The sequence below is a fragment of the Anolis sagrei genome, chromosome X (assembly GCF_037176765.1).
Source record: "Anolis sagrei isolate rAnoSag1 chromosome X, rAnoSag1.mat, whole genome shotgun sequence".
Classification (NCBI taxonomy): Eukaryota; Metazoa; Chordata; class Lepidosauria; order Squamata; family Dactyloidae; genus Anolis; species Anolis sagrei.
In genome coordinates this window covers 108331594-108354409 of record NC_090034.1, presented here as the reverse complement: position 1 = coordinate 108354409, position 22816 = coordinate 108331594, and the positions used below count along the sequence as shown (strand labels likewise).

General features: G+C 45.4%; 1 protein-coding gene across 1 annotated transcript in view; it reads right to left on the bottom strand.

Annotated features, from left to right (window-relative positions):
- The window catches only part of LOC137094882 (guanylate-binding protein 1-like), a 44400-nt gene that overhangs the window by 3481 nt on the left and 18103 nt on the right, over positions 1–22816 (bottom strand). Inside the window, exons 4-10 of the mRNA XM_067460805.1 lie at positions 20909–21018; positions 18180–18385; positions 5773–6015; positions 5266–5546; positions 4385–4597; positions 2640–2742; positions 1184–1392 (exon numbers count right to left, since the gene is read on the bottom strand). Coding sequence (XP_067316906.1) covers positions 1184–1392; positions 2640–2742; positions 4385–4597; positions 5266–5546; positions 5773–6015; positions 18180–18385; positions 20909–21018 — 1365 coding nt within the window. The remainder of the gene's footprint in view (positions 1–1183; positions 1393–2639; positions 2743–4384; positions 4598–5265; positions 5547–5772; positions 6016–18179; positions 18386–20908; positions 21019–22816) is intronic.

The window sequence follows — 22816 nt, the reverse complement described above, 5'->3', positions numbered from 1 at the left end:
AGATATCAGATTGGCCCCCTCCCTGCTGGTGTTTCGGAGGAGATTGAAGACCTGGCTGTTTGAATAAGCATTTGATTAAACAGTGTAATTGAACATAGGAATACGGAATAATGGGTGACGAGACTGGATTCTGATTTTACTGTTGAGGCACTAATGATTGTTATACTGATGTTAATGATTTATGTTACAATTGATTTTAATTGCCCTATACTTGTTTTGTGATGTTTTGTACTGATGTTGTTCACCGCTTTGAGTCGCCTGAGGGCTGAGAAAAGCGGTATAGATATAAAGTAAATAAATAAAATAATAAATAAATAAATAAATAAATGTTTTAAGGACTTTGTCTTGTACTTAAGGGACTTTGCCTTGCCTGTGTCTTCATAGATCTTGTTTACCTATGTTACCTTGGATTGATTCTGCTTTGGTTAGACCACACCTGGAATATGGTGTCCAATTCTGGGCACCACAATTCAAGAGAGATATTGACAAGCTGGAATGTGTCCAGAGAAAGAGGGCGACTAAAATGATCAAGGGTCTGGAGAACAAGCCCTATGAGGAGCGGCTTAGGGAACTGGGCATGTTTAGCCTGAAGAAGAGAAGGTTGAGAGGAGACATGATGAGGGCCATGTATAAATATGTGAGAGGGAGCCACAGGGAGGAGGAGGGAGCAAGCTTCCTTTCTGCTTCCCTGGAGACTAGGACGCAATGGAACAATGGCTTCAAACTACAAGAGAGGAGATTCCATCTGAACATGAGGAAGAACTTCCTGACTGTGAGAGCCGTTCAGCAGTGGAACTCTCTGCCCCGGAGTGTGGTGGAGGCTCCTTCTTTGGAAGCTTTTAAACAGGGGCTGGATGGCCATCTGTCAGGGGTGATTTGAATGCAATATTCCTGCTTCTTGGCAGAATGGGGTTGGACTGGATGATGGCCCAGGAGGTCTCTTCCCACTCTAGGATTCTAGGATTCTAGGATTCTATGATCTTTTGAAATATACTTTTGCCTTTTGACCTTTTTATCTTTTATTTTAAATAAAACTACAAATCAATTGCTGGTGTGTCCCTTGGTGCCTTAAGCAAGGTGGCTCTACTCTGAGGTGCAACACCTTTCACAGACCGAAGGGGCTCCTGTAGTGGAAGGGGCGAAAAGGAGGGGGGGGGGGTTTAAAGGGTCCGGACACTGGGACTCTGGAGATGCTTACCGCCAGCCGGCTCTCCAGCATCTTCTTATGCTCCTCCAGGATTTGCTCATGAACGTGCTTCATCTTGAGCATCAGCTGCTGGATGTTCTCCTGGCAGCTCCTCTGCTGGTCCTGCTTCTTCTGCTCCAGCTCAGCCTGCTTCTGCTGCTGGACCTCCTGCTCCCTCTGGGTCGCATCTGCCTGTGCCCGGGCTTCTGCCCAGCAAATGGAGGAAAAGGGAGGAAAGGGAGGAATGGAAAGAAGGGTGAACCTCTGCAGACCCTCACCTCCCACACAATGTTCACTTGATGCAGCTCTGGGCCTTTAACTGCTGAAAGGTGAGGCCTGTAACCAGTTCCTCTTTCCGGGCCAGAAGTGGGGCTCACCTCCGTAAACCAGATCAACAATTGGGTCACACCGTCTACAGAAAACCCACACACACAGATAGATATCTACATAAAAACTCCAACCATCACCCAAGTCAAAAAAGAAGCCCCATTAAAGCCTTGGCAGACCGTGCAAAAAGAATCTGCGAAGCCCACCTCCTCCAAGATGAACTGAACCACCTCAACTGGGCTCTCCAGGCCAAAGGAGACTCCACCTCAGACACCAGAAGAGCTGCAAGACCGAGAACAAGCCACGAGAGCAAAGATGAAGATCCACCCCAAGGAAAAATGTTCTTGCCAGGCATCAAGGGAACCACTGACCGCAGAAGGAAGCTGATGAGGAAACACAACCTACAAACAATCTACAGACCCACCAAGAAAATCCAACCAATGCTCTGTTCAGCAAAGGACAAGTGGGATCCTCTCACTTCTGCAGGAGTCTACCGTAGACCACGCAGCTGTGGACAAGAAGTCTCCATAGGGACCACCAAAGGCAGCAGCAGGATTGCCCAGACACGAATCAAGGAACATGAGAGGCACTGCAGACTCCTTCAACCAGAGAAGTCAGCCATAGCAGAGCACCTGAGGAACCAGCCTGGACACAGCATATGATTGGAGAACACAGAAATGCTGGACCACTCTCACAACCACCATGTCAGGCTACACAGAGAAGCCATTGAAATCCACAAACATGTGGACAATGTCAACAGAAAGGAGGAGACCATGAAAATAAACAAGATCTGGCTACCAGTATTAAAAAATTCAAAAAATGCCACAGCAAAAACAGCAGAGAGGAAACAGGCAGGGACATCTAATTACCTTTCAAGAAGAGTTTGCTCCAGGCACAGTCAGCCCATCGTATGCCAATCAAGATGGTCAATTGAAACATTAACACACCTAGCCCAACTGACAAAGTCCTTTGTCTCACCCTGGTCATTCCACAGATATATAAACCCATTTTCCCACTTCCAACAGACCTCACCTCTGAGGATGCTTGCCATAGATGCAGGCGAAACGTCAGGAGAAATGCCTCTAGAACATGGCCATATAGCCCGAAAAAACCCACAAGAACTCACCTTCCATTTGCTTCTCCTTCTCACTGAGGGCCGTGTCGCTTTGGAGAATGGCTCTGCTGATGGCATCCTTGCCCTCCAGGAACTGCTTCAGGGCCTCCTCTGCCTAGATGGAGGAAGCAGAGCTCAGGAGGACCGTCAGGAAAGGCCTGGACTGGACACTGCCAAAGGATCTGCCCCAAGGACCCCCTCTCCTGGCACCAGTGAGGGGATTCTGGGGGGCCCATGGGGGCACCCGTTCCCCAACCTTTGGCTACCAACACAAGGTCACTTCCCTCAGCTTCTGAATTTGGAGGGCTGTTCTTTGGGAATCTGCAACATCAATGCAAACATGATGCAAACATCAATGCAAACATGATCCTTTAAACAGAGGCTGGATGGCCATCTGTCAGGGGTGATTTGAATGCAATATTCCTGCTTCTTGGCAGAATGGAGTTGGACTGGATGATGGTCCAGGAGGTCTCTTCCAACTCTTTAGTTCTATGTTTACCTCTCCGAACGTATTCTCCCCTATGAACCATCAAGATTATTAAGATTGTCTGGAGAGGCGCTGCTCTCGGTCCCACCAGCCTCGCATGCGTGTCTGGTGGGGACGAGGGACAGGGCCTTCTCGGTGGTGGCCCCTTGACTCTGGAACTCTCTCCCACTGGAGATCAGAATCGCCCCTTCTATCCTGACATTTAGGAAACAGGTGAAGACGTGGTTATGGAGGCAGGCATTCGACGAGTGAGCCAACACCCTGAGATATGGATGGAGGGTGACGAGCAACTATTTTAGTGACAACTGACCACTATAGTTATTGAATGTAATTGCTGTTTTAATGTTTTATTGTAATATGAATTATGATATTTTATTGACTGTATGTGATATTTTGGTTGGAAACCGGTCTGTGTCCCTCAAGAGAGGTGAGAAGGTCAGTATACAAAACTTTTAAATAAATAAATAAATAAATAAATAAACAAACATGAATGCTGACATACCAGCTGCGGCCCTCTTATTCCTCCACTGAGACCCACTCGTTGCCACTAATGTTTGCGTTGCAGGTTTGGTTGGGAGTGTGCTACCTTGGCATAATATTTAGGGCTGGGCAACCACGGAAAAATTTGTTTCTAAACTCGATTTGTTTTTAGGTGGCCCTTGCGTTTCGTTTTTTTAAATAATTCTGAAATTTTCCTTTTAAAAATTTCAAAATTTACGAAATTTCGTAAATTTCATGATTGATTCGTTAATGGCGGACGCGATTGCGCAATATGCTAAAAAAACCTCCAAACGGGACAGGGGGAACTCCTGAAGCTTCCCTCTCCCTCTGTTGTTGACTGTTGGTGTGATAATAAAACAAACAACAACTATAAAACTTGCACCAGACATGCGAAAATAATTACGAAATAATTACGAAATAATTTCGAAACAATTTTGAAACAATAACGAAACAATAACGAAATAAATTGAAAAAATTGTTTCGAATCTAAAAAACTCCTCACACTATTCCAGAATGGCTCAATATCGGATCGTAAGCTAATTTAAATACAAATTAATAACGAATTATGAAATTAACGAACGAAACTGCCGAGCCCTAATAATATTTACTTATTTTTATGCCTGGATGCGTGAACTTCTCTGATCTGGCCAAGAATCACCAGGGTAGCCCTGCATGACTGTCTTTCATGGCCCAGCCCTTCCTTCCATCGTTCTTTTCTTCCTTCCCTCATTGCTTCCCTCCCTCCTTCCTTCCTATTTTCCTTCCTTACCATCACCCCCTTCTTAGGTTCCCGGTAGTATCGTTCCTCAACATCCTTCAGGTCTTCCACAAACTGCTTGTGTCCGTTGGGCTGGGAGTAGACCCAACTGTGCACCTTCTCCTCCAGCTCCACGGAGAGCGAGGCCAGCAGGGCCTGACAGTGTTTAGAGGATTCCTGCTCATTCCTTCGGCAGTATTCCTCCTTCCGGTCATCCAGAGTTTTCTGGCAGAAAAGGAGGCACAGAGGACGGATATGGCTGAGAGCCCAAGAGCCGCAGAAGGGCTGCCAAGGGGCATGGAGCGCTTTCTCCAGCAGCCATATTCAGCCAGAAGATCGATCATGCCCTCCATAAGGTTACAACCCACTCTGATGTCAAGGGTAGGCGGGCAGCTGGTGTTAGTGTTATAGGTTATCCTCGGTGCCTGTCTCTCTCTTCTCCCTGCTATCTCCTGTTCGCTAAGACTCATAACTCTCAAGGACATGCCTCCCTTCCTAAGTCCACAGTCACGTGGAAATCCGCACCCAGAGAGGAGGGTGACAGCATGAAAGATGTCTTGAGATACTTAGAGACAGAGAGTGAGACACTTAACTTTCCTATATAGAAACTTAGTTCCTTCCAATAAGGCCTGCCTTTGCTCCTTGAATAGCTAAAGCTCATTTGCTCTGCTGTTGTGTTTGGAAGCTTCTGCTCGGTTAAACTGCTGCATTTTGCTTCTGCTTTATTTTACTGCTTTTTCCTATTGTAAACCTTATTGTAGACACCAATCCCGTGGGGCTGGGAGTGCTGCCAGTGGGACTGGTGCCCCTTCTGCCCCTGGGGATCCCTTCCCCATGAGACCCCCCCCCCCTTTTCAGGCCTTATCAATGGCTCATCTTGGGGGGCAACTCACCATGAGCTTAATCTGGAAGCGTAGCTCATCGTCCTTGAAGGCACGTTTCATGAACACCTGGAGGGCCTCCTTCTCACACTCAGCATGGACCCCCAGCAGCTCCTGGATGCTCTCTGTGGGCAGGCTCAGCCTCTGCCCTATCAGCTTCTCATAGCAGGACACAGCTTCCTCCACTGCGGCTGTGTTCTCCATCTCCGCCAAGGCCAGCACTGAGCTCTCCATGCAGGGCACCTTCCCACTGCAGATGGTCTCCACATAGCTTTCTGCCAACTTGGCCAGTACTGTGAGGAGGAAGGCAGTGACGTAAGGCAGGTGTCAGATAATGATGCCCAGCACAGTGTGGAAGAAGCCAAGGGGAAGAGGTACAGGTCCTTGGCCCCTTTGGCCTTTATGCTCACAAACCATCACAAACCTCAGAGGAACAAAGTGGAGGCCAGAGATAGCACCGCATCATGCTACAACTGCGGCATTGGCTCAGAGGAAGGGGGGCAGGAGGGAGGGACTCACAGTGCCCAGTGACCACATGTCCCCCTGGGAGAGTCTTCTCCTTGGAGGTCCAGAAGATGTAGTTGCAGAACTGGTTGGCCTGCTCCACAAAGTCGGGTTCCAGCTCACTCTCCTCCATCTGCTCCAAGCGGTGCAGGTTCTTCCGACTGGTGGGACGGTCAAAGATGAGGCACTTCCGGGTGGGGAAGAAGAAGCGGATGCATTTGCGGGGCAAGTTGAACAGCTGGACGTCGGGGGTGTCCCCTGCACAGGAAGGAGGAGACAGGGAGAAGTGGTCCCCACTGGACTCCCTTTGTTTTAGAGCAGGAATTTAGGGGTCTTTGCCAGGAGGCAGAGACCAATTAGACTCATCGAAGAGTTCGTTACCCTGGTGAGACAGAGAGAAGCACCCAATCCCTGATTTTTCCCAATAAAAGGTCTCACCAAGTGGAAGGAAGTGCCACCGAGGTTTATTAGCGATTCAGCTGAAAAGGATGCAGAGCAGCAATCATTCGCCAAGCAGAGCATGTGGTTACAGAAATAAAGGCCATTTTTATAGAAACTACAGAGCTGTGAGTTTCAAAATTCCCCCTCCCCCCTCCCGCCCAGCTTGAAGGGGATTGGTGTCAGGATGTGGCCTTCGAGTTAAGAAAACACAGCCAAAGCCTCCTCCGGGCCTCGAAGTCTCCCTCCTGACATCGTTGTGTTTTATGGTTTGATAGGGGAGCCATCTGGCAGAAGAGATGCTTTGTTGATGTGGGAATGAAATGTAGCCACAACTTGAGATAAGGGGGGAAGAAGGGGGGAGGAACCAAGGGAGATGTATTGCTGGACTTTGGTGGGAAACCCTCAGATCTCTCTTTCTACGAATCCTGTAAAGACTGAATAAACCTGTGTTCAAGAAATTTGCCTTGTGAGCATGGCTTTGTTCTAAGATCTGGCAGGAGCTGAAAATTGGCTGATGTGCAAACAGCTGGGAGGAGGCTTGGCCGTCCCCCATGCATCAGGGTCAATTGCAGGGGCGCCAGAGCCTATCAGGAGGCTCCTGCTGCCTCGACGCTCCAGCGAATCAGAAGGGAGGGAGGCGGGATGAAGGGAGACAATGCATTCTGGAGTGGATTATGACAAGTTTGTCCCGGGTGGGGGGGTCTGTCAGCCAAGCCATTCTATTTTGTTCATGAGTGAAGGCAATAAACATATGTTAAAGAAATCCGGGTTTTCATGTCGGCATCAGATATGACACAAAGGGGAAGACTTGGGTGGAAGTTCTTTCTGGAGATGTTTGAAAGAAAAACGGTTTGGAGGAAAAGAGGACTTTCCTAAGGTTATATTCCCCCCATGGTTATATGATTAAAAAGTCTGCCAAACGGAAATCCTAATGGTGGCCCAACTCCAAAGTCAAAAGGATTTCCTTGATTATTGTCCATGCAAAGAATGTCCAAAGAGAAAGGTCTTTTCCTGATCGCTGATGGCTTTTCCAGAGGCAGGGCAGCTTCCTTGTAGATTTCCCCCAAGGAGAGGGGAAGGGGGCAAAAGGGTCAGGGCAAGGTCAAATACATGAAGGGAAATATAGAAATAAAATATGAAAATATAGAAGTCATAACACAGAGAGTAAACCCAACTATCTTCCCCCAGTGTCCATGGTTCATATTATTCATAGGAAGGTCCATAAAGGGAAATATCTCAATGAGGGGGAAAGAGATTCCCTTGCTTGTGAGACGGGGGACCTTCAGGAGCCCAGGTGTGCCTCAGGTGGAAAAAGTCAAATACTTTTGTGGCATGATTTTCAGTAATATATGAAAACATATGAAAATAGGGCACAAAGCCTTGATTAAACGATACACACCAAACTGACCAAGGCTTAACCCTTATAATCCAGCCTAAATCCTAATGGTGACCCAACTCCGAAGTCAGAAGGATTTCCTTGATTATTGTCCATGCAAAGAATGTCCAAAGAGAAGGGTCTTTTCCTGATCGCTGATGGCTTTTCCAGAGGCAGGGCAGCTTCCTTGTAGATTTCCCCCAAGGAGAGGGGAAGGGGGCAAAAGGGTCAGGGCAAGGTCAAATACATGAAGGGAAATATGGAAATACAGGAGAAAATATGAAAATATAGAAATCATAATACAGAGAGTAAACCCAACTACCTTCCCCCAGTGTCCATAAGGGGAAATATATCCCTGAGGGGGAAAGAGAGTCCCTTGTTTGTGAGATGGGGGACCATCAGGAGCCCAGGTGTGCCTCAGGTGGGAAAATTCAAATACTTTTGTGGCATGATTTTCAGTAATAAATTGGTTACTTTCTGTTGTAAACATATGCAAATAGGGCACAAAGCCTTGATTAAATGATACACACCAAACTGACCAAGGCTTAACCCTTATTATCCAGCCTGGCGTCCTTGCCCTTAGCAAAACTATAAGTTACTATCTCTTATGGGGGGCGGGGGTCATGTTCGACTTCACCTTTTTGTGTCCCAAGGCCAAAGTGTTGGTTGGGAAGTAGCAGAAAAGAGAAGGATTGAGTAGGCCAAGGAGGCAGTTTTAGCCAAGGGGTGCCAGCTGCAAGATTTCACCATTCCAGTGGATGCTCATGCAGGTTCCCTGTCGCTCAGATAGTTAATTGGGAAGTTCATTTGGGCATTCAGCAAACGGATTCCAAAGAAAGGAATGCAAAGAAAAAGAATCTCTTCACAACCTTTTAGAATAATGAACATTGTGACAAAATGCTACTTTGTGTTTCTTCCTCCCTTTTAAAATTATGACCCCTTAGAACAGGCATATCCAAAGTCTGGCCCAGGGGCCAAATGTGGCCCCCATTCAACTTTCCACCGGACGTCTCTCTCCAGGCCTCCCTCCCTACAAACTTGCTTGCTTCTTTGCTTCCTCCCTTCCTTGTTCATCACATTTACTAAATTCCACTGAGTACTACTGTAGAGATGTGTTCATTATAAAGTGTTATTTATAATGTTTATTATAGAGTGTTTAATGTACTGTGTTTAAACTGCATTTATGTATTACATTTATTGCCATGGCCTAGCTGTGAGGGATAGGTTGCCATGGTGACAAGACAAAGCCTCAGAGAAGGTGGGCGGAGCTTAAGGAGAAAAAGGTGGGAAAGTGGCAGTTAAGCTCCAGTCCGGTGGAGGAGACCCGGAGAAGAGCAGAGCCAGTTAAGGGCTCTGGGAAATAGCAGAGTCAAGAAAGGACTCTGGGGGAAAGTAGTTTAGTCCGGTGGAGGAGACCCGGAGAAGAGCAGAGCTAGTTAGGGCTCTGTTGTGAAGCTGTGAGAATTCAGTAGTTCCTAGAATTTGTGAATATTTCTTCAGCAAGAGAGCTGAAGGTGTTACTTTGTTAGATTACTTAGGTTAAGGAATCTAACAGAGGGGGTTTTCAGGATTGCCAGTAAGGAAAGACTGGTGATCAGTGGTTTGTTCCGAGTATAGGGCAAACAGTGTGGACATTCACAATAGGGAACTCTGGAATAGTATAAGCACTTCACTAAAGAAGGAGTTTGTAGATTTGTAACATTCAGAAGCCTGAAAGTATCTCAAACCAGCCATTTTGTAACATCAAGCCTTGTGCCAAGTTCAAACTCTCAAAACTGCAACAATTACGTTCTGTTAACAATAAAACTTGTTCTCTTTTTATTTCAAACCTGCCTCCTCCATTGCTGTTATGCTTGGTGCATTCCACACTACCAAAATCACCTCACAACCCAACTAAAGATAAACAGAGACATAAACCAGCGTCTCTAAACATATTGGTGGCAGCTTAATTGATATTTAAAAGAAGGTTCCTCACATAATTTTTGGTGGCATTTTAGTGAGATTAGCGCTGCTTCTTTACATTTTTGGTTGACAAGCGGTGGGATTAACGCTTCGTTACATTTTTGGTGGCAGACGACGGGATTCGTGTAACAACTAATCGAGTGCCTTAAGTTTAATTTTAAAATAAGTTGTGAGGTAAAAGTTGTTGAAAACATGGCTACCAGGCGGCAGAGAAAGCTGGCTGAAGAAAGAGAGGGAGACCAAGGAGAAAGTTCGGGCTCTGAGATAGAGACAGAGCCAGTGCCTATGTCAGAAATGGCTTATAAATACAAACTGGAGATGGAGGAAAAACGATTAGAGATGAGACGATTGGAGATGGAGGAAAAACAATTGGAGATGGAGAGAGAGGCGAAACAAAGAGAATTTGAAGAAAAACAAAGGGAAAGAGAGTTTGAAGAAAGACAAAGAGAAAGAGAGAGAGAATTGGAACGGGAGTTAGAATTGAAGAGAATGGAGTTTGAGCTAGAAAAACAAAGGTTGGCTTTGGCACAAACATCCAGTGTTGTCCAGGAAGGGAGATCTGGAGTGGATACCCCAGATTTGACAAAGAAATTCCCAAAATTTACCAAAGGAGATGACCCAGAGAAATTCCTTATATCTTTTGAAAGATGTTGTCGAGATTTTGGGTTGGCTAAAGACAAATGGATGATATACCTAAGGCCTCAGATAAATGAGAAGCTTTTACAGATTTATGGACAGATGCCGGAGGAGTCTTGTAGAGACTATGATCTGTTTAAGAAGCAGGTTCAACAGGAATATAGATTGACTCCTGAATATTATAGATTTAAGTTCAGGACGTTGAAGAAAGATAAAACTCAAAGTTTTGCTCAGGTGGCCTCTAGATTGTCTCAACTGTTTGATAGTTGGATAAAGATGTCTGAGGTAGAAGATTATCATCAGCTGAGGGAACTTTTGAAATTGGAACAATTTTTCCAATTAGTTCCTTATGAAATTCGTTGGGTGATTCAAGATCGCAAGCCATCCACGATTGTAGAGGCAGCGGGTATGGCGGATCAAATAACAACCTTGAAAGAAGGATTCAAAGGGGAAGATCTGCCAAATGACAAAAGAACAAACAGGCAGCCATTTTATTCACAACAAAAGCGCCCACAGCAAGAAAAGGGTGCTGACTTAGAAGACACCACCTGTAGGAGGCAGAGTGTAATAAGACCAACTGCTCCTGAGGTAAAACGACGGTGCTATCTATGTGGAGAATGTAATCATTTAAAATATCAATGTCCCTTGTTAAGGAAAGAGAAAACAACCCTCTTTGTGAATAAAATGAAAGAAACACCAAGGGCAGAAGCAGATACTGTTCCAAAGGAGAGTTCAAGCTCAGAGCCTCAAGAGAAACAATGTTTGTTCATCCTGTCAGGCAGCCCATCTAAGGACTACTTAGAAACCATTTATATTGATCACAAAGACAGGAAAGCACTCAGAGATACAGGTTCCGAAGTATGCATCGCGCATCCCGAAATAATACCTCAGAGATTTCAGCAGCCAACCTCTGAAGTAAGATTAAAAGGTTTAGGTCCCGCGATCCCAACACCCGTGGTGACCTTGCCAATAGAATATAAAGGATGGAAGGGTGTGTGGGATTTTGCAGTCAGTCCTGACATACCATATCAATGTTTAATTGGAAATGATTTGGCTGAAGAGATTAAATACTGTAAGATGGCGTATGGGGAGAAGGAATGTAACAATGAAAGCCCTGAACAGAAAGCCCTGTGTTTTGCCATACAACAAGATGGGGACGAGAAGCCAGAATCTAGCACTACGGTTGCTGAGCTTATTAAGAAGACAGGAGGAGTCAAAGAAATTCAACAGGAACAAAGAGCAAAAGAACAACTCTATAGATTTATTGCTGAAGATGGTGTTCCAAATATAAAGTCAGAAGTGTACAGCCAGAAGAGACCATGCAAACGAGGAACAAGCCCTGCAGCAGAGCCGATTCCAGTGGCTGATTATTTGAGAGCCAGTGAAGAGAGTATAGAAACAATAGGTCTGGAAAGACAAGTGATAAACTCTGAGGAGAAAGAGGAATCCTTGACCTTAAAAGATGTATTTCCTTTAGCGCCACATAAAGAAATTACCTCAGCCGAACATTTTGACAAAGACAATAAAATAAAAGTAAAAGAGAAAGCTAAAGGAAAACAAACTCTGGATGTGACAGTAGAAGCTGATGCGAGTTCAGAATATCCAGGGGTCTTCTGTGAAACAAAGATCCATACATCTGAAGAGAAAGTAAACAGAAAAAGAAGATTTGGCCATGTGTCGGAAGAGAGATCTCCTTTATCCTTGAACGGAGAGGAAAGAGAGAATAAAAGCCAAGCTGATAGACTGACAAGAAAACTAATATACACAGACTATATTGGTGATGATAAAAAGAAAAAGCTGCAATTTCTAGCTTTGGAAGTTTGTCCAGATAGCAGTGATGAGCTTGCCATGAAGAAGGACAATATTCGTGTTCGTTCTTCCAAGGACAGTGAGTTCTCTTCAGTGCCAAGAAGGGATGCTCGAGGAATTCCAGATTGTTCACCGCAACCTGATGCTTCATGGAAGCAAGCCATTGTTCAAGCCCTGAAAATCGATGGAAACAAAACTGTTCCTGATAATTGGAAGGTCAGACAAAAGAAGAAACCTAAAAAGAAGAAACGAAGAAGTGGAAGAAAGAAGCTAAAAGATCATCATAAAGAGACATTGCTGTGGACAGTTGGTCCAATACAACAGAGGTTGTGTTTGAACCATGGGACATTGGACACTAAGACATGTCAATGATCAAATGTGGGAGTTTAACTATTGTGTGGGCTATTAACAAAGTGGGACCATATGTATGGAAAAAAGTTGTGGTATGGTAAATAGATAAATGTCTTATAAATTGACCAGACTAGGTAGAAAGTCAATTATATATGTTAATGGGATAGAAACACATTTAGACAAGGATAGTTTTATTCAGGTAAGTTATATAGATATAGGTTTAGTGTTAGCCTGTTAGTTTCATTGGAAGGTGTTTCATCAATACTGATTCCATGGAAAAGGATTTAGCTTTTAAAATCTAATGTATGTGTAATATAGTATAAAATAGTATAGTGTAATATTTAAACAAAATGGGTATACTGTTTTATTATAGACTTATAAAATATATGATGTTATTACAGTGGTGAACTGTATATGTTCCATACCATAGATATAAGATATAATCCCATTATAATAAAGTGTGGTAGGTATATATGTTTTACAATAGGCAATAGATATTTACGAATATATGTATAAGTATAAAAATGTGAGACTTTGATACCACATCCATAGATGATACTAGAATTTCATAGGTTAAAGGTTTGTATATATGTATAGTTGAAATGTACCTAACTATGATGCGTTTCCCTTTCAGAATTGATGTATATGTATATATTGTTAAATAATATGTGAGATTATTTTTGCTATTCTAGGATTAAGAAATATGCAAAAATAATATTTCTGGGGAGGAAGGTGTAGAGATGTGTTCATTATAAAGTGTTATTTATAATGTTTATTATAGAGTGTTTAATGTACTGTGTTTAAACTGCATTTATGTATTACATTTATTGCCATGGCCTAGCTGTGAGGGATAGGTTGCCATGGTGACAAGACAAAGCCTCAGAGAAGGTGGGCGGAGCTTAAGGAGAAAAAGGTGGGAAAGTGGCAGTTAAGCTCCAGTCCGGTGGAGGAGACCCGGAGAAGAGCAGAGCCAGTTAAGGGCTCTGGGAAATAGCAGAGTCAAGAAAGGACTCTGGGGGAAAGTAGTTTAGTCCGGTGGAGGAGACCCGGAGAAGAGCAGAGCTAGTTAGGGCTCTGTTGTGAAGCTGTGAGAATTCAGTAGTTCCTAGAATTTGTGAATATTTCTTCAGCAAGAGAGCTGAAGGTGTTACTTTGTTAGATTACTTAGGTTAAGGAATCTAACAGAGGGGGTTTTCAGGATTGCCAGTAAGGAAAGACTGGTGATCAGTGGTTTGTTCCGAGTATAGGGCAAACAGTGTGGACATTCACAATAGGGAACTCTGGAATAGTATAAGCACTTCACTAAAGAAGGAGTTTGTAGATTTGTAACATTCAGAAGCCTGAAAGTATCTCAAACCAGCCATTTTGTAACATCAAGCCTTGTGCCAAGTTCAAACTCTCAAAACTGCAACAATTACGTTCTGTTAACAATAAAACTTGTTCTCTTTTTATTTCAAACCTGCCTCCTCCATTGCTGTTATGCTTGGTGCATTCCACACTACCAAAATCACCTCACAACCCAACTAAAGATAAACAGAGACATAAACCAGCGTCTCTAAACATATTGGTGGCAGCTTAATTGATATTTAAAAGAAGGTTCCTCACATAATTTTTGGTGGCATTTTAGTGAGATTAGCGCTGCTTCTTTACATTTTTGGTTGACAAGCGGTGGGATTAACGCTTCGTTACAACTACACTTAAAATGTGGGAAGCTATTGTGTTCATCACATTAGGTTGGGCTCAAGTGTAGAGTACAGCATTCTTTGTCTACCTTAAGCATGGGATACAGCATTCTTTTCAAACACTTCATGAGGTGGTGGGGAAGTGGAGTTTTGGTAATGATCTGAATATTTGGCCAATTCTGTAATGTGATAGCATTTGTTGCTCTCAGGTTTAAAATGAAACATTCCCTGATTTGTGAGAGAGGAAATTGTGGGAGGAGACAAAAGTGCCCTTGTTGGAGAAAGTTCTGCCATTACCTTTTGCTCACCAAGTTTTTACTTTAAATGTCATTATGATTATGATTATTTGAAACACAACAAGATGAGTCCACAGCAGACAAGATCACTCTGCTGGCTGTTGAATTGGATCACACATCGGACACTTCCCAAGTGCCTAGGACTGTGTGATGTATTGGCGAATAATGTGTGCAGATCTGAGCAGGATGGCCTTTTGCAGCTGGCAGATGGTAATTTTGTCAGCACCAATTATGTTTAAGTGCACGCCAAGGTCTTGAGGCACTGCACCCAGTGTGCCCATCACCACTGGGACCCCCTTGACTGGCTTGTGACAGAGTCTTTGCAGTTCAATCTTTAAATCCTCACATCGTGTCAGCTTTTCCAGTTGTTTCTCTTCAATCCTGCTGTCACCTGGGATTGTGACATTGACAATCCATACTTTGTTTTTTAACACGATCGTGAGGTCAGGAGTGTTGTGCTCCAAAACTTTGTCTGTCTGAATCTGGAAGTCCCAGAGGAGTTTGGTGTGTTTATTTTCTGTAACTTTTTTATGGCTTGAGATCCCACCAGTTCTTTGTGGCAGGCAGATGGTGTTTGTGGCATAAGTTCCAATGAATCATCTGAGCAAGGGTGTTGTGCCTCTGTTTGGAGTCTGTCTGCGCAGTCTTCTTGCAGAAGCTGAGGATGGGATCCATTGTTTCATCCGCTTCCTTGCAGGGTCCACATTTGGGATCTGTCGCCAACTTTTCAATTCTGGCTTTGATGGCATTGGTTCTAATGGCTTGTTCTTGGGCTGCCAGAATGAGGCCTTCCTTTGTCTCCTTTTTCCAAGTTCGATTTGTGTTCCAAAGTTCCATTTATTATTATTATTATTATTATTATTATTATTATTATTATTATGCCATGTCTCCATGCTGTGCAGTGCTGGGAGTCATAGTTTTCCAAGGTCCATACCCTTCTCTTGCTGCATTTACAGTAAGGAATGAATGCTCTTGCACCCCGCTTTAAATGTCATGGAGTCCTCCTGGGAGTTATTGTTTCCCAAAGTCCATACCATTCTCTGGGTGCATCTACACTGTGGAATACATGCAGTTGGACCTTACTTTAAATGCCATGTCTCCATGAGATGGTCTTAGGAACTGCAGTTTCCCAAGTTTCATAAACCTTCTGTAAAATGAAGGCAGCTGGACCTCACTTTAAATACCACAGCTCCATTCTATGCAGTTTTCCAGCGGGGAGAGAGAAGGCAGGAGAGTGCATCACCACTTTCCTACCCTCTCTGTTTCTGGAATTGAAGACGCGTGACAGATGACATTTCAAAGAAGGTAGGGAAATCATTTGTTTCATTTCTAAACTGAGTATTAGGGCTGGGCGGTTTCGTTCGTTAATTTCGTAATTCGTTATTAATTCGTTATTTTTTTTTTGATAACGAAGCGATATTGAACCGTTCTGGAGCAACTAAAAATCGAAACGAATTTTTCAATTCGTTTCGTAATTGTTTCGTATTTGTTTCGTAATTGTTTTGAAATCGTTTCGAAATTGTTTCGTTATTATTCCCGTATGTCTGGTGCAAGTTTCATAGTTGTTGTATGTTTTATCACACCAACAGTCAACAACAGAGGGAGAGGGAAGCTTCAGAAGTTCCCCCTGTCCCATTTGGAGGTTTTTTTTTAGCGTATTGCACAATCGCGTCCGCCATTAACGAATTGATTTGTAATTGTTTCGTATTTGTTTCGTAATTTCCAAAATTTCGTAAATATCAAACTTTTTTAGAGAAAAATTTTGGAATTCTTTTAAAAAACGAAACGCAAAAACCCCCTAAAAACGAATCGAGTTTAGAAACAAATTTTTCCGTGGTTGCCCAGCCTTACTGAGTATGACTGAGCTCTACTCTACCAAACACTTCCCTGCTTCAATGTGATGAAGTCCCTCCTTCCTCTCTTCACTCCTTCCTTTCTTCTTGGGGATAAGGTCACCAAAAATGGTGGATGGGCCCTGATTAAGTGTCGTCTTCTCTCCAGGTGGGTCTGGCCTCGTCCCTCCCATCCCATTGGCCCCCCCCCTCTCTCTCTCTCTTCCCCCACAATCTTTTCTTTATTTCTTTGCCTGGCTTGCCCCAGGTGCACACTGCCATCACTGCTGCTTCATGATTGGGAGGCTGAGCACCTGCCTGGCTTCCTTTCTCTCCTTCTCTGCTGCCGCTCCACATTTTCCAAAAAAGGTTGCCCTTTATTTATTTATTTATTTATTTATTTATTTATTTATGGTATTTCTACCCTGTCTCTTCTCTACCCCGTAAGGGGTACTCAGGAATCATAGAATCCTAGAATCTTAGAGTTGGAAGAGACCTCCTGGGCCATCATCCAGTCCAACCCCATTCTGCCAAGAAGCAGGAATATTGCATTCAGATCACCCCTGACAGGTGGCCATCCAGCCTCTGTTTCAAAGCCTCCAAAGAAGGAGCCTCCACCACACTCCGGGGCAGAGAGTTCCACTGCTGAACAGCTCTCACAGTTAGGAAGTTCTTCCTCAGGTTCAGATGGAATCTCCTCTCTTGTAGTTTGAAGCCATGGCTCCATTGCGTCCTAGTCTCCAGGACAGCAGTAAACAAGCTTGCTCCCTCCTCCTCCTCCCTGTGGCTTCCTCTCACATATTTATACATGGCCCTCATCATATCTCCTCTCAGCCTTCTCTTCTTCAGGCTAAACATGCCCAGCTCCTTAAGCCGCTCCTCACAGGGCTTGTTCTCCAGACCCTAGTCTCCATTGAAGCAGAAAACAAGCTTGCTCCCTCCTCCTCCCTGTGGCTTCCTCTCACATATTTATACATGGCTCTCATCATATCTCCTCTCAGCCTTCTCTTCTTCAGGCTAAACATGCCCAGCTCCTTAAGCCTCTCCTCATAAGGCTTGAGGAAGAACTTCCTGACTGTGAGAGCTGTTCAGCAGTGGAACTCTCTGCCCCGGAGGGAGTGTGGTGGAGGCTCCTTCTTTGGAAGCTTTTAAACAGAGGCTGGATGGCCATCTGTCAGGGGTGCTTTGAATGCAATATTCCCGCTTCTTGGCAGAATGGGGTTGGACTAGGTGATGGCCCACCAGGTCTCTTCCAACTCTTTGATTCTAGGATTCTAATATAATGTATAATAATAATAATAATAATAATAATAATAATAATAATAATAGATTACAATCAAATGCAATAAAATTCAATAATAGAGAAAATAAATGTGATAATAAATAGAGTAAAATAATAAATGTAATAATGATAATAGAGTAAAATAATGTAAATGTAATAATAATAATAATAATAATAATAATAATAAATAGAGTAAAATAATAAATGTAATAAAAATGATACTAATAACAGAGGTAATCAATACCTTTGACTCTAGTATAAGCCAAGACGGGCTTTTTCAGCCTATAAAAAGGGCTGCAAAAACTAGGCTTATACTCGAATATATACAGGATATTGTTCTTTCACGGTTTTTTGAACTACAAATGCAGTGTGCATAGGAATGCGTCCATGTCTTTTTCAGACTTTAGTCTGGACCCCCAACAGGCTGAGGGACCGTGAACTGGCCTTTGGCTTCAAAAGTTTGGACAGCCCTGCCTTTGAGGATTTTTTTTTAAAAAAATTGTCTTTGAATGACTGGCTTGGCCCAAGCTGCACTTGGCCATCCAAAACTTCTCTTGCCTGTTGTCTTATGGCAACCACATGGATTCCTTAGGATTTTCTTAGGCAAGGACCACTCGGGGGTGGTTTTCTGGGTCCCTCGCCCTAAAACGTAACCTGCAGCTCCTGGGATTCCTTGCGGCCTCCCATCCAGTCCCAACCAGGGCCGCCCCTGCATGGCCTTCAGGATCAGGTGGTACCCAGTGGGGCGCAAGGTACCTTTCTTTAACTTCAGGGCATTCTCCAGGTACTCGTTCTCAGTGATGGGCTTCCCGTTCAGCTTCAGCTGCAGCGTGAAGTCCCTCAGGGTCCAGACAAAGCTGGGAAAGAAGCGCAAGTATTCGATGGAGTCCTCCAGGCCCCCGTCTACGCTGCCCCCGGGAGAGGCCTTGGCCTTGATGCGCTCCGTCAGCTCTGTCACATAGCTACAGGGGGTCCGGTTCAGGAATCAAGGGATCCCATTGAACCCCACCACCCTCAAGGGCCCACTGGCCATGTCAGAACAAGGAACACAGGGATGGCGGAATGGGGCGAATCTTTTTTATGGGGCCAATCTCTCTTTCTTTCCTCCTACTCTCTGGAAGTGTACCACCTATGTTCACAATACCCTGGGTGCTCTTTGGTTCTGGTCTACCTGGAGATGGCCAGGGTGACCAATTCTCCATCTGAGAAGAACCTTCTGTCCCTGGCATGGGGAACCCCTTGGGCTTTTTTCTCAGTCCCCCCACCTCTCACCATCCTATCCTTTCTCTTCCTTTTCCTTCCACCTTGCCTCCTTCACTTCTTTCCTTCTGTCCCTCTTTCTCCTTCCTTTCTTCCCTCCCTCCACCCTTTCATCCTCCCTTCCCTCTTTACTCCCTCCCTCCTTCCCTCTTTCTCCTTTCATCCTTTCTTCCCTCTTTCCTCCCCCCTTCCCTCGTTCTCCCTTAATCCTTCCTTCCCTCTTCCTCCCTCCTTCCCTCTTTCTCCTTTCATCCTTCCTTCCCTCTTCCTCCCTCCTTCCCTCTTTCTCTTTTCATCCTACCTTCCCTCTTTCCTCCCTCCTTCCCCTCTTCATATTTTCTTCCCTCTCTCCTCCTCTCCTCCGTCCTCTTCCTCTTCTCAGTCATTCATCCTTCCTTCTTTCTCATCCTTCTCATTCCTTCCCCTCCACCCTTTCACCTTCCTTCCCTCTTTCCGCCCCTCCCTCTTTTCCCTGTTTCACCTTACATCCTTCCTCCCCTCCCTCTCCCTCCCCTCCTCCCTCTTCCCTCATTTCTCATTTCATCTTCCTTCCCTCTTCCTCCCTCCTTCCCTCTTTTCTCCTTTCATCCTACATACTTCTTTCCTCCCCCCTTCCCTTCGTTCTCCTTTCATCCTTCCTTCCCCTCTTTCCTCCCTCCCTCCCTTCCCCCTTTCTCCTTTCATCCTTCCTTCCCCTCTTCCTCCTCCTCTCCTCCCTCTTCTCCTTTCATCCTACCTTCCCTCTTTCACTCCCTCCTTCCCTCTTTCATGTTTTCTTCGCCTTTCTCCTCCTCCCTCCCTTCCCTCTTTCCTCCCTCCCTTCCTACCTCTTCTCATTCATCCCTACCTATCCCTCTTCCTCCCTCCCTTCTTCTCCTCTTTCTCATCCTCCCTCCTTCCCTATTTCTCCTTTTCAGTCCTACATACCTCTTTCCTCCATCCCTCCTTCCCTCTTTCTCCTTATCATCCTTCTTCTCCTCTTTCCTCCCCTTCCCTCATTCTCCTTTCATCCTTACCCTCTCTTCCCTCCTTCCCTCCTTCCTCTCCACTCCCTTTTCATCTTTCCTTCCTTTTCCTCCCTCCCTTCCTCTTTCTCCTTTCATCCTTTCTTCCCTCTCTTCCCCTCCCCCCTTCCATCATTCTCCTTTTCATCCTTCCCTTCCCTCCTTTTCTCACTCCCTCCCTCCTTCCCTCTTTCCTCCTTTCATCCTTCCTTCCCTCTTTCTCTCCCCTCCTCCTCTTCTCCTTCATCCTTCCCTAATGTCCTCCCTCTTTCCCTCCTCCTCTTTCCTGCCTTCCCTCCCTTCCCTCTTTTCATATTTCCTTCCCTCTTTTCCTCCATCCCCTACTTCCCTCTTTCTCCTTTCATCCTTCTGTCCCTCTTCCTCCTTCTCTTTCTTCCTTCCCTCCACCCTTTCATCCCTTCCTTCCCTCTTTCTTCCCTCCTTCCCTCTTTCCTCCTTTTCATCCTTTCTTCCCTCTTTCTTCCCCCTTCCCTCGTTCTCCCCTTCATCCTTCCTTCCCTCTTACCCCCTTCCCCTCTTTCTCCTTGCATCCTTCCCTTCCATCTTTCCTCCCTCCCTTCCCCTCTTTCTCCTTTCACCCTTCCCTTCCATCTTCCTCCCTCCTTCCCTCTTTCTCCTTTCACCCTTCCTTCCCTCTTTCTCATTTCATCCTTCCTGGGAGTGTATGTGGTGGAGCATCCTTCTCTGGAGGCTTTTCCACAGAGGCTGTCTGTCTATTGGGAGTGCTATTGATTGTGCCTCTCCTGCATGGCAGGGGTTGGACTGGATGGCCTTTTGGGGGGTCTCATCCAGCTCTAGGATTCTATCCCAGGAGTAGGCAATACGGAGGTCTCATGGATAGACAATATCTCTCTCATCCATCGTCTCATCCTGACCAAGGCCAACCCTTTTGGGATCCAATACGTTTCCCGTCTTTCCTTCACTTTCTGCCTCTGAAAGATCAGAGGAAGGGGAGGAAGATGGGCAGGGAGGGGGGCTTCGGGGATAATCCCACCCAGCCCACCAGGAGGCCCCCAAGTTAGAAAGTTTGTCCATGTCCGATCTATCTCTATTTGTTAGAGCCCTAGTGTTTCATGAATGGACGCGCATGTCACCTGGCTGGCCTGTGCTTGTGGCTCTAAGCCTCCTTTTGTCTAAGGTTAGGTTCAGGTCTGGCAGTGGGGGAGGGGACTGGGGGGGGCACAACGGAAGGAAGGATACTGGAGCTTGTCTATGGCACTCTGGTCAATGGTGCCCATGCTGTTGTAGACCAGGGTGCTGCTGAGGAGGACAGACAGGGCAAAGATCCAGGAGTCATTCTGCTTGTCAGCCTGAGAGGAGAGAGAGAGGGAGCCAAAAAAGGGCGGCGGCTGGTCAAAGTCCGGTCAATTGAACGATGGATTGCTGGCCCTTGAGGCTGCAAGGCACCCTCCACTCCCTCCCAGCCAGGTCTAGGCAGGACTAGCACAGAGGCTGTTCCAGAAGAAGGAGCCCTCCAGGCAGTAAGAAGCCACACCTCTCAACAAAGAATTCCCCTAGGCAGTAGGAAGTTACACCTTGTAAACTGCTAGGCCATTCAATGCTAATCAAGGTGGCCAGTTGAACCATTCACACCTACCTCCAACAGGCAAGAGTTCTTTCTCCCACCCTAGACATCATTCCACAGATAAGTAAGCCCCAATTGTCCTAGTTTCCAACAGACCTCACCACCTCTGAGGATGCCTGCCATAGATGCAGGCGAATCATCAGGAGAGAATACTTCTGAACATGGTCAGACAGCCCCCAAAAGTTACAGTAACCCAGGAGCTTGGGTCTTTTGCAACCCGGGGGACCCTCCACATCAGGCCTCCAACCCCCAGGAGATCTCCCTAGCTTGTTCAATGTTCAGAGCTGAAGCCCAAAACACCTGAAGAGGCCCCATTAGGAGGTGTGGACTTCTGATTCTGTCTCCAAATCACTTAGGAGATTTGGGTACAGCTTTGGGACCAAGCATTCGATTAGGGTTACTATTCCCTTATGGCTGCAGCTTAGGGATTACATTGGCCTTTTCTGCTGCATCACAATCTTGGCTCAGGTTCAGATTGAGATTGAGTAAGTTTCCTTGATGATGATCATGATGATGATCATCATCATCTTGTTTTATTGTAAAATGATGATGGGCCCAGTCCTGTGCAATATCTCTATTAATGACTGAGATGAAGGGCTAGAAGGCAGGATCATCAAGTTTGCAGAAGGGACCAAATTGGGAGGGAGAGCCAAGACTCCAGAGGACAGGAGCAGGACTCAAAGGGATCTTGACAGATGAGAGAGAGGATGGGCCAAAACTAACACAATGAAGTTCAACAGGGACAAATGCAAGAGACTCCACTTAGGCAGAAAAAACGAAATGCAAAGAGACAGAATGGGGGATGATGAGGCCTGGCTCGAGAGCAGGACGTGTGAAAAAGATCTTGGAGTCCTCGTGGGGAGGAAGGAGAACATGAGCCAGGAATGTGATAAGGTGGCAAAAAAAAGCCAATGGGATTTTGTCCTGCATCAAGAGGAGCCTAGTGTCTAGATCTAGGGAAGTCATGCTACCCCTCTATTCTGCTTTGGTTAGACCACTTGACCTGGAATATTGTGTCCAATTCTGGGCACCACAATTGAAGGGAGATATTGACTCTAAGCTGGGATGTGTCCAGAGGAGGGCGACTAAAATGATCAAGGGTCTAGAGAAGAAGCCCTATGAGGAGCGGCTTAAGGAGCTGGGCATGTTTAGCCTGAAGAAGAGAAGGCTGAGAGGAGATATAATAGCCATGTATAAATATGTGAGAGGAAGGCACAGGGAGGAGGAGGGAGCAAGCTTGTTTTCTGCTTCATTGGAGACTAGGACACATTGGAGCAATGGCTTCAAACTACAAGAGAGGAGATTCCATCTGAACATTAGGAAGAACTTCCTGACTGTGAGAGCTGTTCAGCAGTGGAACTCTCTGCCCCGGAGTGTGGTGGAGGCTCCTTCTTTGGAAGCTTTGAAACAGAGGCTGGATGGCCATCTGTCAGGGGTGATTTGAATGCAATATTCCTATTTCTTGGCAGAAGGGGGGTTGGACTGGATGATGGCCCAGGAGGTCTCTTCCAACTCTTTGATTC